This window comes from Rousettus aegyptiacus, unplaced genomic scaffold (assembly GCF_014176215.1).
Source record: "Rousettus aegyptiacus isolate mRouAeg1 unplaced genomic scaffold, mRouAeg1.p scaffold_m13_p_7, whole genome shotgun sequence".
Classification (NCBI taxonomy): Eukaryota; Metazoa; Chordata; class Mammalia; order Chiroptera; family Pteropodidae; genus Rousettus; species Rousettus aegyptiacus.
In genome coordinates, this window is record NW_023416310.1 from 90754851 (window position 1) to 90769718 (window position 14868).

Consider the following 14868-nt stretch of genomic DNA (forward strand, 5'->3'; position numbering starts at 1 on the left):
CTCAGTTTTCTCATCTGTAAAACAATTTCTCTGATCTCCCTCATAGAGTTGTAATGATTAAATGAGATATTATATATATATAGAAAATTTGGTGTATTGCCTGACAGTAGTAACAGTCAGTCAGTGTTAGCAGTGGTGATGGTGATGGTGGTGATGATGGTGATGGTGGTGATGATGGTGATGGTGGTGGTATTGGTAGTGATGGTGGTGATGGTGATACTGTTACCGCTGCTGATTCTTCTCAGTGAGGTCTGTGCAATGCCTGGCAAGCGTAATAGTTAATGTCGATTAACGTTAGCAATGGTGATGGTGGTGGTGACAGTGTTGGCAGTTATTGTAGTGATGATGGTGATGGTCGTGATAGATAAAGATGGCTATGTGATGGTGATGCTGCTACTGCTGCTGATTCTTCTCAGTGAAGTTTGTGAGGAAACATTTCTTCTTCTTGTGGAAAGTAACACAATTCTTTTCTCTTAACAGTTCCCAAGTAGTCTTCTTGATCTCTTTTGAGTACATACTTGATCCTGCTTTTCCAGAAAATCTATATTTACTCTCCAGGGGTGAGATTTTACAGTCCTCTAGATCAAAAATACACATTTTTTCCTCTTATTTTTCCTTTTCCATGATATGTTCTTCATCTTAGCACTCTCTAAAACTTGGTTTTGGTTCCCTCTATCCTTTGGGAACTCAGTAGACCTTCCAATACCCCCTCTAGTCACTTGCAGCATGGACAGTGACCCCCCCTTTGGGGAGAAAACATTTCTATGAAACATATGCTCTGTGGATCCACAGACTGATGTCTTTGCTTCATGAGTAATAAGATGAGTCATAATCCTGAATACTCCTCACATGTACTGCCCAAGTACTCACTTGCTTCTCATTATTCATTCTTTCTCATCTTCTTCTACCTCCTGATTTGCAGAATTATGGTGAAGTCACTGAATATTCCCTCCTCAAGGACACACTCACATGCAAGACTCCCACACTCAGCTGAGGAATCTGCCACCTGTCTGAGATCTGATGCACACAGTTACACACAACACAAGCTAAGAGAAATAACAATAGATTCAGGAATCTTATTCTCAGTTCTCCTTCGATGTGCTTTCTAGATTAACCCTTAATGTCAACAGCATTCCTCACCGTGTATCTAGAGAGCATTTTACACACTATAATTATGTTAGTCTGAATCCTGTATACTAATACATTTGCTTCCTACAAAGCTGGGTAAACTGAGCCTTAGGAAAGCTACAGAACTGCTTTGCATCAAACAGAAGGTCGCAGACTCTTGATTCCCAGTTTCCCAATCTCTACTGCCTTATGCATGGTCCCGCTGGTCTCTGAGTACCTCAGCAGCATCAGTCACAGGGCTATGGTCCTGTATCCTAGCATCCCAAACTTGCTGTCATTCTGCATGATGCTTTCAAGGAGTTATGAAAGATAACAGTGGGTGTGCTCAGCCACCCTGAGATGGAAACCTGCTCAGAGCAGCAAACCGTTCTTGAGCATCACCAAGGACACTGAAGGAAGGACTCTATATACTCTGCACGCAGATTTGACTCATCAAAAAGGGAGGAAGGGAGAGGGAGGGAGCCTTCCCATGGTCTTTCTTCCCAGCTCACCACACTGGCTGGATTCTAATGGGGCCCCTGGGAGTCAAATGCTGCTTACTTGTGGTTCCATGCCCACCCACCTCAGGAGGATGCAGTCCCAGCATGCTGACTCTGCTGGTGCCATGGCTGACGGCCACCGGCACCGGCACTGTGATACAGCAAAGGAGGCTAATGGTTTTCATTGATTCTGTTGACAAGCGTCACATATCATGAAAGAACACTGGAGACTAGCATGGCTTACTGAGATTCAGGGAGCCAGGTCCATGTGTGTGCGGGCACATGCCGTCAGCAGCCTGACAGGGATGTCCGAAAACAGTGATTTAGACATCTTCCTGCCACACACACTCGAGTGGAATGGACATTTCACAAATTAGAATGAGCATTCCAAGGTACACTCTTGATCCTTTGTTTTCCTCTGAATCTATACTTTAGTGATAAAGCATAACATTTACAATAGCATGGCAGAGGTCCCCCTTATCCCTAGATAGTGATCCTCAATCTAAGGAGCAGTGAATGAATCGTCCAGGAACCTTATTAAGAATGACATTTCTAGGTTCCGTTCCTAGAAGTCCAAAGCGAGCCCAGAGATCTGCCTCTTTACCAGTTCTGCCATGAAGCTGATGCAGTGGTCCACGGAACACACTATAAGAGATAGTGGTATAGCCCTTGTGGTTTGCTCCCATATTGTCTCTTCTGTGGGACATGTCTGAGTATTCTTTTTTAGTGGAGCTTGTAAAAATCGAGAACCACTGGCTGCAAAATACTTGATCAGCTCTGTTGGGGTGCCCCCCTGGGAGCATGGCTCGAGAAGGGAGATAAGATGAGGAGCTCAGCTCATCCCAGAAAAGGCCCGCCCAATGGCACAGGCCATTGCTGTTTATAGTCGGGCAGCTGCTCTCCCTGCATTTGTACTTAGGGAAGCTTGTGAATCTGGGCCGTATGCCAACTGGGTCATGATTCAGGAGTCCTCCAGGGTGGGAACCTCCCCCACTTCCCTGCAGGCCTGCAGGAGCCATTAACAGAGCGAAGACAGGGGAGCCCCGGGAGGTAGTGCCTGTGGACAGGGAGGTGCTGGTGGGGAGGACTCACGGCTTGGTCCACGGATCTTGATGGGCTTACTGCTGGTCATGGACTGGGAGCACGTCTGACACACACATTCCTTCCCGCTGAAGGTCACCTTGTCTCCAATGGGGAAAGGCTTCCTGAAAGGGGGATGAGGGAGAAATTCAATACCTCTTCTCCGAAGGGATTCCATGTCTACTGGTGACCTGACAACACCTGTGCTCAAAGCTCTTTGGTAACCCACACAGCATGCCTTCTAGAACGCCAGAGAAATTCAAGCACCATTCACAGGGCCAGGTTTACTAAACCACTCACTTAGGTCCGGGACTAGAACTGGAGGCCTACTGGGCTTTTTACATGAATTTAACACTGGGAAAAGCATGACACTTAGTTGAACTTACATTTCTCATCTGTAGAATGAAGAGGTTAGCAACTCCTCCTTGAGTTGTTCCTCTTTCATAGAAGGACTTTCTCAACCCCAACTTGATCTATCTGTGTGTGCCAAGAACTCATTCAACTCCCAAATTTTCCAAAATTTCTGTCACTGTCCAGGAAGTTTAGAAGTCCACAAATAATCTCTTCCTCTTCTCTTCTGCATCTGTGCAGTTTGAGTTCTACAGCTCAGATGTCTCAAGCTTGTACATGGCCGGCCTTCCTCCCTAACTAAATACAAACTATATCCATAATCCTCACATTGTTGATCTCGTCGTGCAGTTTCTCTTGCACAGGAAGTTTGGGATACATGCGATACAGACTGTGAGCATAACCCTTGATATAGGCTTCCACTGCCCTTGTGTTAGCAACACGGGATAATGAAGGGAGTCTATGGCAAGAGCCAGGGAGCTGTGTTCCTGTGATGGTTCTGGCACTGACTCATGGTTAAAGGACATGAAACGACCTTGAGGAGGCACTGCATATCTATGGGGCTTAACAAAATCTGATACCATATGGACCCAACTGTGGTAACCTCCAATGGGTCTGGGATTCCAGGACACAGAGCTCAGGTTTTAAGAGATGGATGAATGAATGAATTCCACTTTTTACACACTATACCATTGGTCTCAATCAGAAACTTTAATTGGTTAGTTTCTCTAACTGGCAATTAACAGGTGGTTATTCTATGGGGAGAATAATTAATCTATAAATTCCTTTTCCAATTTAAAAATGCATATATATATGTGTATATATATATGTATGTGTGTGTGTATGTATATATATATATATATATATATATATATATATATTCCAATCATACTTTTCTTCTGACTTAATCAGAGTGGTCCATTAAATTTTAACGTATTTGTGGGCAAGGCTGAGGTTTTGTTTATTTTTTATCTCCTTAATGTGGTGCTTGGCATATAGTGGAAACTTAATGTACATTTGCTAAGTTAATAAGTGATTGGGATGCGGGGGTGGGGAGGAAGGAAAGGGTGAGCTTTTCATCACTTATCAGATGTCCTGAGAGGCTGGATGATTATCATTATGATAATGACAAGAATAATGAAAGCAGATGCAATAATGTACCAGTCACTGAGCTAAGGTCTTTGTGTGCATCATCTTACTGATCTTCATGAAAAACACAATGAGGTTGAAATGGTTTTAATGCCCATTTTACTGATGAAGAAGCTGTGGCTTATAGAGGTGGTGTCACTTGCCAGGGTCATGGAGGAAGGTTATAAACATATATCCCTGTAGCATGTGTGGCTGATGTGTGAGAGTCTGGACCAGTTGTATGGTTTCTAAACTGAGTCCTGAGAGGCCAGGGTACTCAGTGGTTCTTTTGGGCCTTTCGATGGGGAATGGGAGGCTGAGTGTCGGGGCTCAGATCCTTACTATGCTTTCATCATAGGACAAACTAGTGTTTTACATTGCATTACATTTGACAGAAAGGGTTCAGCTGCTAAACATTTTGGAAACTACTGGCCCGTCAGATTCCTCTACCCCTGAGATTCTAGGATTCAAGTGTCCAGCATAAAGCCCTGTAAAGCCCCAGATATGCCCCCTAAAGGCCATTTCCTCCCTTCTCTGGGGGCTCAGGCGGAGGGTCCTGGCCTCTGCTGGCCACCGGCTTACCTGCACAAGCTGCACACGAAGCACTTGGGGTGGTAGGTCCGGCCTAGGGCAGAGATGACCTCGCCTGTGATGAAGTCCCGGCAGCTATCACAGCGGGTGCCATAGAGTTGCTGGTAGTCCTGGGTGCAGATGTACTCCTGGTTCTTGAAGAAGAAACCTGACTGGGCCAGGCCACAGCCGCACACTTGGGGAAAGAAGGAGGGAAACAAGGACAGACTGAGTTAAAGGCTGGTATCTGACTTGGTCATTCACGTGCCAGAGAATGGTGGCACATCAGCCTCATGGGCCTTTGGGGCCAATATTCTTTACAGTATGGCCTGAAGACCACTTGCATCAGAATCAACTGGTGGGCAGATGCCTGGGTTTGAAGTAGACTCCTTGGGGCTGGGGCCCAGGCATCTGCATTTTAACACACTCCTCAGCTGGTTCTGGTGCACACTGACTGAGACCACTAATGTACAGTCCTCTCAATATGTGAATGAAAAGTTGAAGGCCATGCTCATTGCGGCTCATGTAATACCACATAACTGGTAGTATCATGAATCTGATAAAAGAATCATTCAGTGAAAAATTTCCTGGGCACTTCCTACATGCATGACTCTGGGCTAGGTGAGGACCAGTGTGGGGACCATGTGCCCCGAATCCCAAACTGGAGACAATTTAGGATGATAATGGGATGGATGACTTGAAGATTACATCTGCCCTCATCATAGCTATAAAGGGTGCGTCTGTTCCCGGGTATGAATGATAAAACACAATCCCCAAACTACGAAGAGCTAATAATGTATGCAGAGAGAAGAACATACATCATGGGTGACAGGCAGCAAGTGCTGTGAGTAGGGCACAAAAAGGGGAACTGTCGGCAAGGGAAGGATCACGGAGGCTTCTTGGACAAGGAGCACTTTAGTTGAACTTTGAAGGAACAGGATAAGCTTAAGCATAGAGGCCGGAAGTTGTAAATGATATTTATGTGGGGATTGCCTGGGGTAGAAGTGATGTTTTTAGGGAGTGGAAGGCATGATACAGGAAAATATTGACAGGCTAGTTGGAGGAGGGCCCAAATCTAGCTTAAAGACAGATGATAGAAGAGCAGGTAGATATAATTATAGGTGTGTGAACAACTGAGTCGTGTGAGACTATCCTCCCCCAGAGGACATAGAAATGTGGGAAATGAGGTTTCCCTCTGAGAGTGAAGTTACGAAATCAACACATAATGAGCAGAGCAGAGAAAGGCGATGTTTCTTCCAAGAGAAAGAATGGCTCTCAGGGCCACCAGAACTGTGTACTGATCCAGCTAAAGGATGGGCCAGCCAGAAGGGGGCAGGTCAGCAATCAAAGGCAGGCCACTGGAGAGACCATTCAGACCCTCTGACCAGCTCCCTTGTTCTGCTCTGCGTCTGCATTCACCAAGCCACTGTCTGATAGTTTGACTTTCTACATAAATTGCCTTTGGGAGAGAAATAGCTGGTCAGGGCAACATGAACAAGTCCAATGGAGAGTTGCACCTCTTGTTTACATTAATAAACAGGCACTCTGGTTTTCTACATTGGTTTCCTGAGGATTTTGTTAGCACATGTTAGCTCTCTCAAGCGTGACCAATGGTGGGGAAACCAATGAGACAGTTTCCAAGCCTGTAGGTGTGAGGACCTAGCCTGCACTGGGTGACATCACCCCAGTAAATACCACCTCATCTTGAACAACCAAAGTTGTTCTGCAAAAGCAGCCAGGTTAAAAATAGGAGGGACTTCCAGGTGAATGCCAGAAATATGTTGCAAGTGTTTGTTCACTTTGCAGGCCAGAGGCAGGCTGATGGGTCAAGGCGAGTGAGAGTGAGGGTGGTCCCAGATGTCGCAGCAACAGGGGTACCAGTGCAGCACCGCGGGAGACGTAGTGGCCTGGCGGTCAGATCACACGGGCTCTAGCCGCATCACTGCCACTAATTCGTTGTCTGGCTGACAACAAACACGGCCTTCTTTCGTCTGGGACCTCTGTTCACTTGTACATAAAATGCACTGAGCTCTTCTTCTGACAGTGTTCCCTGTGAATCTTGGAGAAGAAGAGCTTCCTTCGGGGCTTACCATATGCCAAGCATTTTAAACTCAGTGTGAGGTAGAGCTGGAGGCCCCTGGAGACCAGCCCTGTGGAGAGGCAGGGCGAATGGGTGGAAGTAGTGGTGGAGGTGGGGAAGGGCTCTTCTTCCATCAGGCTTCATGAAAATTCATCACATCAAACAATGCTGGGTCTGGAGGGCAGGCGAGGCCAGAGTACAGGCTGTTCTGGGGTGTGCAGGTGGCGGATCGATTGACTTCATGGCTGTGGAATTAGTTAGGTCACGGCCTCCGACCTCATTGGAAACAGTTCCTGTTTTTTCCCTTCTTTTTTCTCCTTTGTTTCCCCTGCCAACTCCACCCCCAGAGCCACCTTTCTCAGTGGAGAAAACCAGGAGGCCACAAGAAAACTCGGAACAATCAGTTCCTCCTTTTCCCCCAAGGAGTTGAAGGAGGAAGTTCTTGGTAGAAAGGATGTTAAGGTTGATAAGAATCTCAGGGGCTCTTGGAAATACAGTGGGGAGCACAGAGATGGAAGTCAAGCTGGACCCAAGACAGATGTATCTGACGCTCAGCAGAGCCCGAAATTCAAATAATAGGCAAGGCTATGGGGAGGGTCTGCAGTGGTGAACGGATGTGAAATCAACACATGGGGCAGTCATTATTCTGTGAATCAAAAATATAGTCAACTAATTTAAAAGAAAAACAGATCATATGGTTTGACAATAGGACATAATATGAAAAGTTAGAACTGCTTTGAAAATATCCAGAAGGAATGTTCACTGTAAATATAATGCTAGTAGGACTTGCACACAGCCCTGGCATGTTTCAGTGGAAAATGTACTGTTTTGGGGGTTGCTGGAGCTTTGTCCATGTTCCTCTGTCACTCAGGTGCTCTGGGACTTTGGAAAAGTTGCCTCACCTCTCTGGGGCTCTGTTGCCTCATTTGTAAAATAAGGGGGCTAGGTGGTAACTGAGGATACATCCAGATCTGAGAGATCGAGATTCTACCATATTATTCTGTTGATTTTCAACTTTTCAAATAAGACTGAGTTCTATGAAATTTCAAAATCAAAGAGTTAGAAGGGTCCCTGAGGGTGATCTAGCTCATTATTTTAAATATTTAACTTGTGAAATATATTATGCATACAGAAAATGTATAAAATATGTATGTACAGTTTAAAGAATACACTCCCAGGTATCTGCTGCTAAGCTTACAAAACAGAACATTACCAGCACCTGGGAAGCCTGTCCACGTCTCCCTAAAGCATCCCCCTCCTACTGTGTCCCAAACTGTGTGTTTTTCATTCCCTTGCTTTATAGTTTTATTACTTGTGATGTATCCACAAACAATATACGGTGGATTATGGACAGACGTTTTGATACAAGTTTTATTCTCTTTTAGGCAGTGCCAAAGTTGGTACAAACACGTTTCGGTGCTGTCTCCTTCTCCAGAGCCATCCATCTATACGTTGAGAGTAAGAATTGTGTGTGTGTGTGTGTGTGTGTGCGTGCACACGCGTACGTGCACGCATGTGTGTGTAGGGGGAATCAGCTTTACTCAGAGGCCTCCTATTAGATTCTTACTTTGACCAGGCTCCAGGCTTTGCCTCTTGCTCTCATGATCTGTGTAGCTATCAAGGTAAAAGGTCAAGGTCTTCAAGGTTCAGCATAAACCATCAGGATTAAAACTGGCATTGGCACTCACAGCTGGATTTCCGCTTTTATTTTTGTTACTCTTCAGAGTTCTTCCTTTAATGTCAGCACAGTAGTGCATGTTCAAAGAGTTGTAAAAGAAATTCATAAGAGATTTTAGATTTTTCAAATGACAAGGCTATTTAGGGTAACTAATCCCTGGAAACAAAATCCTCTCATTTGTTTCATCTCTAAGCAGGTTGACATTGAAAAGAACAGTCTTTTTTCCCTAAAATCTTCATTAAAAAAGATTCTGCAACCTCCCTGTGATAGACTGTCAAAATGGTCAAAGTCTTCCTTTCTCTGCATTCATACCCTTGAAATCTGGTGCTGAAGATCCTCCCACAAAAGATTAAGTTTATTTCTCCATCGCCTTGAATCTGGGTTGCCCGTTTGACTTCTTCTTGCCAGTGGAACATTAACAAGTATGACACAAAACAAAACTTGAAAAGGTCTTGTTTATTGAAGCTTGCTCTCTTGTTGCACGTGAATTCTGAGACCATCGTGCAAATGAGTCCAAGCAGCCTGCTGGAGGATGAGAAGCCATGTGGAGCCACTCAGGTCAACAGCCTGCCTATCACACAGCCAGCCGACCCACCGCATCATCAGGAGGAGGCAGGAAGAGGTAAACAGAGCCAGCTCAGACTGGAAGAACTGCCCAGCCAATTCAGATTGTTGTTTTCAACTATTAAATTTTGGTATAAGCAAAAGTAACAAATATACTCTCTTACGACTATAATTGCAGAGTCATTATTCAAACCTCCTAATAATAATTTTATTATCTTCAGCCTTTGCCCTACCTCGGTTTCTGGGGATGTAAGAATCACAAAGATACTCTTGCAGGTCAACTTGCATTAAAGGGGTTTGCAAATTCTCAGTATAAAATTTAAATCACATCAATTAAAATATATCCCATATATTCTTCCATAAACAAATTAGGGAATATGTAATTTATTTGCTCAGTGCAGAGTTCAGTTAGATCCTGAGGAAAGAAATCCAGGATTTTTTGCAATGGCAGGGCAAGTCAATCTCAGATACATGAGGCTGAGGTTGGAAGCAGTTACTAAAATGAATAGATCTGGGGGTTTCGATTGACCTTAAATTCAATGTCGGTCAATGGTGTGAAATGGCTCCTTAGGAAGCCCATTCGGTATCAGTCACATTAACAGAAATGCAATTCCTTGCTGTGTTTGGCAGACCTTGAGAACTGTGGTCTTGTCTGGGTGTTATGCTCTAAGAATGACAGTGACAAACCAGACTGGATCAAGGATGAAGATCCTAAGATGATGATATTAGTTGGAAGCATTTCAGATAAGGCCGGATTTAAGGACCTGCAACATAATTGGGCTTGGGGAAGACCTGGCCATAAGTTTGTGAATGGCAGCCACAGGGAAAAGCAAATAAAAAGTGCTCATCAAACTTCATGAGGACAAATCTAAACCCAACAGTTGGAAGTTACAGGTTTCGAGTCAAACATTTTCTGAACCCATAGGGCAACCTGACATCAGAATGGCTGCTCGTGGAACAGGAAGCCTGAAAGATGAGTTCAGGAAGTGGGGCTGGAGAGGAGTTGGTCAGGGGCACTGGTTGCCCCACTGGGGCTAGAGAGCTCTCGGATTCTTTCGGCTGAGTCCCTCTTCCTTCCTGCTGCTAGCAGTCTTCTTCAGGAACTCTTAGCTCAGCTGAGACCAGGGTTCTAGAACTTAGCCATGGGTAAGCTGTAACAATTGGAGACAACCCAGCATCCATCCATATGCTCCCACATTACAAACTTTACTGAAGTCCAGATGTACTTTCTCCTTTGTTTAACTTAACCTTTGAGGACTGTCACACTGTCATAGACTAGGTGTGCTCATCTCAGAGCCACGCTGAGTTTTAGCCAGGACAGCTCTTTCACTCACTCTCCAACTGATGTAAAGGCACAAGGCAGGAGTCTTTCAGAGGTGTAAGTTAAGCTCGTGGGGCTACCTTTTTCCTTCTGGGCCAGTACTACCACCCCGGGGTCGCCAGGCTCCCTCTATCCCCCATACCTCAGCACTTCCCTCCCTCTTCCTTCCCTCTTCACACTCCTCAAGGGAGAGTTCTCGTAACAGACTCAAGGGAAGTCTCTTTAGGCCTTTCTAAGTATCTCAATAGCCTGTGTTTGTTCTGCCTGTCCCGTGGCATGTCCTGGGGTGAGAGCATGGCCAAGTTGGGAAACTGGGCCTCCTACCTTGACAGGTGAAGCATCTGATGTGGAAGTGGTTATTGTGGACTCGAACCACCTCCCCTTTGCAGGTGTCTCCACATCGGTAGCACTGGATGACATTGGAGCTGCCCCGGGGATTGTAAGGATTCTGCTGATAAGGAACTGTAGAAAGAAACAAAGAGATCACCATGTAGAAAGCCCTCATTCTTTAAGAAGTCTGCCATAAGACATTATTATAATAATCTCAATGGGAAGAAAAAGCAGAAAAGATGAAAATGATTGGCAAAGTACTTTCAATACATTACCAGGCTGAATATATCAAGCTCTGTGTAAGATGCTGATATAACTCTGCCAGTGAGGAACCAAGTCTTCTCTCTTATAGGAAGCTCTACTGGCACCATGGAGAGAATCACTCAGTTCTCAAAGCTCACTCAAAGTTAAAGCAATAGCACAGAAACTTCTGCTCATACCCTATTAGGAGAAGGTTCGTTATTATCTTGGCTATAAAGATGACCATCTGATTAGGGGGAATTGGTATCTCTCATTTAGACAGGTAGGCTTACTGGCTAAACTTTGAATAAGCACATTATAAGTTATTCTGGACTTGCAAGAACCTTGAACTGCAAAGGAACTTAGAGATCACCTAATTCAGGGGTTCTTGACCTAGTGTCATAGTAGTTATGTCTGTTCGCTGAAATTTGAACCTTTGTTTAGGCACATGAAGGATTTCAGATGGCGAATTGCTTGGCAATGAAATATAAATGGAAATTGTGTGTCACTTCCAATTGGAAGCCCGAGGAGCCAGTACATGATTTGCCATGTTGCCTTTCCCATAGCCCAGCATCCAGTAATACCCCATATGGTATGCAAGATGCATCAGCTTGGATCCCTGGTTAAGGAATCATAGAGAAATCTAACCCATAATGAATATCTATCATGAGCAAGGAAGAATTTTTTGTTGTCATAGCCTCTACGGTTTTTTGTTACTGCAGCATATCTTGACTGATACATCTGGGATCTAATACGTCTCTCTAATTAAATATAAAATTTGTCATTTGTACATTACCCTATAGCTTTCTTCATATTCTCAAAGATGACCTCTGTAACTGATTTTATCTACCCCCCTCTTTTTAAAGACAAGGAACAGTAGGACTTCAGATTATCATCCACTTACAGGGGTGCTGAATCATATGTGTGCTATAGGACAAAGAGCTACTTCCTTAGCCCTGAGACTGCTGCTTCTGACAACTTTGCTATCTAAGGAGGGAGAATACATTCTCACAATCTTTCTCTCATAAAGTTCATGCCCCTTATTTAACTCTTTTTTTTTCCTGTCTTAAATTTAAGATCAAAGATAAATTAGTTAACTAAATCATGAATTAAATAGATTGATACATATAAAGCATTTCAAAAAGTGCGTTAAGTGATCCACAAATATTCGCTGATGTCATGACCATCACATGCTCTCCACAGAATATCCACATTCTCTTTAGTCCTGTCTTATTTTCTTCTTTTTCTGGTTCCTGCTCAATGTCCCTGGAAAATATTTCATTCTCTCCTCTCCCTGCAACTTGTGAGAAAAATATAGATTCTGTTTATATGAGCAGTGCAGTGATCTACTGCTACTGCTGAGGACAACAAAGCTGTAAGTCTGAACATAAAATAAGAACAAATAGTATAATCATCACCGTCAGTGATTATCACTCTCAAAGGTATACAAAAGTCCCTCTAGAACCTGCCTTATTGCTCAAGAACCAACTTCTAAGATCAATTAGATTTTTTCCTGATTTGACTTTCTAGGGAAATGAATTCCTGATCATGGTTTTCGGTCAAAACTCAGTCTTTGAACCACTCAGATAAAAAGGCATAAATCAGAGTGAGGGGATGGATTAGGAAAATGGGCTTTCTGGGACCATTTACTGTTGGGGCCCCCGGCCCTGGCTTTGTCGCTTGTCTCAGGATGAAGGTACTGCTTTGGTGGTGCTGACTGTGGCCAGAAATCCACAAATGTCTAATGTTTGTAGATAGTCCCATAAGCAGAAATGAATGCATCCTGGTGTGAGTTCTTCCATATTGCTGATTATTTAAAAAAAAAAAAAAAAAAGGCAACGGTGTAGCAACATTTGAGCTTTCGGATGCGTGAATACCTTTCCTATCCAGATAGTACCAACAGGAACTCTGGGGGTCAAGGAAAGCTATGCTGGGATATGTCACATCTGCTCCTACTCTGGAAGCTACTTCATTTCCAATCAGATTCTGTGTCTTTGGCTAATTCAGCAATTTAATCTTATTCTGTGTACGTAGAGTTGTGTATAGAGAGTCATTTCCTCCCATCGATCTACAACCTTCTGAAACACTCAACTTTTATTGTTGATTTTCTACTGGCTATTATTCTAATTTTTATCTCAGAAAGTACTAATGTTCAGTCACATGAGTTATAACATTTGTCTTATGGGCAAATGTCTTTTGCATTCTAAATTGACTTACACATGAATTTTTGAACTGCCTCATGTGTTCAGAACTGGCTGTCCTTGAGAGCAACATTTGAGAGCAGCCATAGCCTCCAAGGACATTATCTCTGCTCTTGTGAAATAATCTATGAAGTTAAAAAGTTTAGACACCTGGATCATGCGATATATTTCTAAAATTCATTCAGGGAGTCTCTGGCTTCTGCTTAATGTTACTTGGCCAATAAAGGGCACCCAAGAGAGACATTCCTAGTTACTAGTCTTTAAGCAGTACAATCCAATAGAACTTTCTGACTTATGGAAATATTCTATACCTACGCTTTACAATATAATAATCACTAGCCACATGTGGCCATTGGGGACTTGAAATATGGCTAGTATGACTGAGGTACTTAATTTTAAATTTTATTTAATTTTAATTGATATATATTTACATTTAAATGGTCATATATGGCTAGTGGCTGCCATATTGGACACTGAAACCTTAAAGTTTTACAAATGAAACACAAGGCATTGAGAATGAGGGAAAATAAATTAAATCTGTTCGACTCCTATTTATATAAAAATAACACATACAAGTCGATTCAGAAATACCAGTTTAGACTTAAATTATTATTTTTTTATCTCTGAAGTTTTGAAGATATACTTAAAAATTAATTTGCAATAGGAACCAATTACACACAATTCACCCATTCTGAATTTGATCTGGAAACCAAAAATTCTGAGCAGTGAAATAAAGTGATTTAAAAAAAAAATCTCATAAATTTTCAGGCACTGCAAGACTGAACAATCTTAATCTATCCAGGAATAAAAGCAAGAAAATCAATTGGCAATGGCTGTCAGTATAATTTTTTAAGACTGAAAATCAGCTGGTCAATGCGTGAGATTAAAAATTAAGGGTCTGAAACATTAAGTCCTCTTTTGTACACATATCAAATCTTTAGCATTCTAAAAGCAAATACATCTTAATTCGATAATTAATTTGCAAGTGAAGCTCTTTCCAAATACTACAGAGATAATTTAAAATGGTTGGAGCACAGTAGCATATTGGAAGGGGAGGGGTGGGTTGACCGGCCTCCTGGTGAGTTGAAGCAGGGGGCCGGGGGGGGGGGGGGGGGCGGGCAGGCGGAAGGATGAAGAATTCCGCTCCCAGGTCCTCCGCCTGACTGTTCTCCCTCACCGTTCTTCATCTTCTGTGTTTCTCTCTGGTAGACGGTGCTGGGGTAACCTAGGCTCCAAGTCTCTCTCTGCTGTTACCTAGTTTTATAGTCTTGGATGAATCATCTAACTTCTTCTGGCCTCAAGTCCCTCTTTATTCCCTGAGGAGCTTGGGCACACCGATTTATAAAACAATCTCCAAATAAAAAGGCTCTGTGAGTCCTTTTCTGTGATTCTGTCTCTCCTTCCACACTCTCTTCTTTCCTGGTCTCACTTTTAAACTGGACTGTGTTGTGTGTTATTAGATTTATTAGTCGCTTTTAAAAGCAGATAATGGCAAGCTTCCTCTGTCATAACATGACCTAAGTTACGTTCTCTTTACTGATGTGGTGCCTACACAGTATTTTTTTTCTTCTGCTTAGGGTCACTTGACCTTGTAGATAATAATGTTCCCACAATCTAATAGACTCGTCTATAAAATAGTCTTTAAAAGGTAGAAGCACCTATGTTATGCTGGGGTATAATTAAAAGAGTGACAAAACTAACTTGGAGATAGTATAACAACT

The 14868-nt window shown here is 43.2% G+C and overlaps 1 protein-coding gene across 9 annotated transcripts in view; it reads right to left on the reverse strand.

Annotated features, from left to right (window-relative positions):
* The window catches only part of ABLIM3 (actin binding LIM protein family member 3), a 99773-nt gene that overhangs the window by 51938 nt on the left and 32967 nt on the right, over positions 1 to 14868 (reverse strand). For all 9 annotated transcript variants that reach the window (XM_016150342.2, XM_016150340.2, XM_016150338.2 and 6 more), the window contains 3 exons: positions 10701 to 10838; positions 4746 to 4929; positions 2700 to 2812 (listed from right to left, as the gene is read on the reverse strand). In XM_016150342.2, coding sequence (XP_016005828.1) covers positions 2700 to 2812; positions 4746 to 4929; positions 10701 to 10838 — 435 coding nt within the window. The remainder of the gene's footprint in view (positions 1 to 2699; positions 2813 to 4745; positions 4930 to 10700; positions 10839 to 14868) is intronic.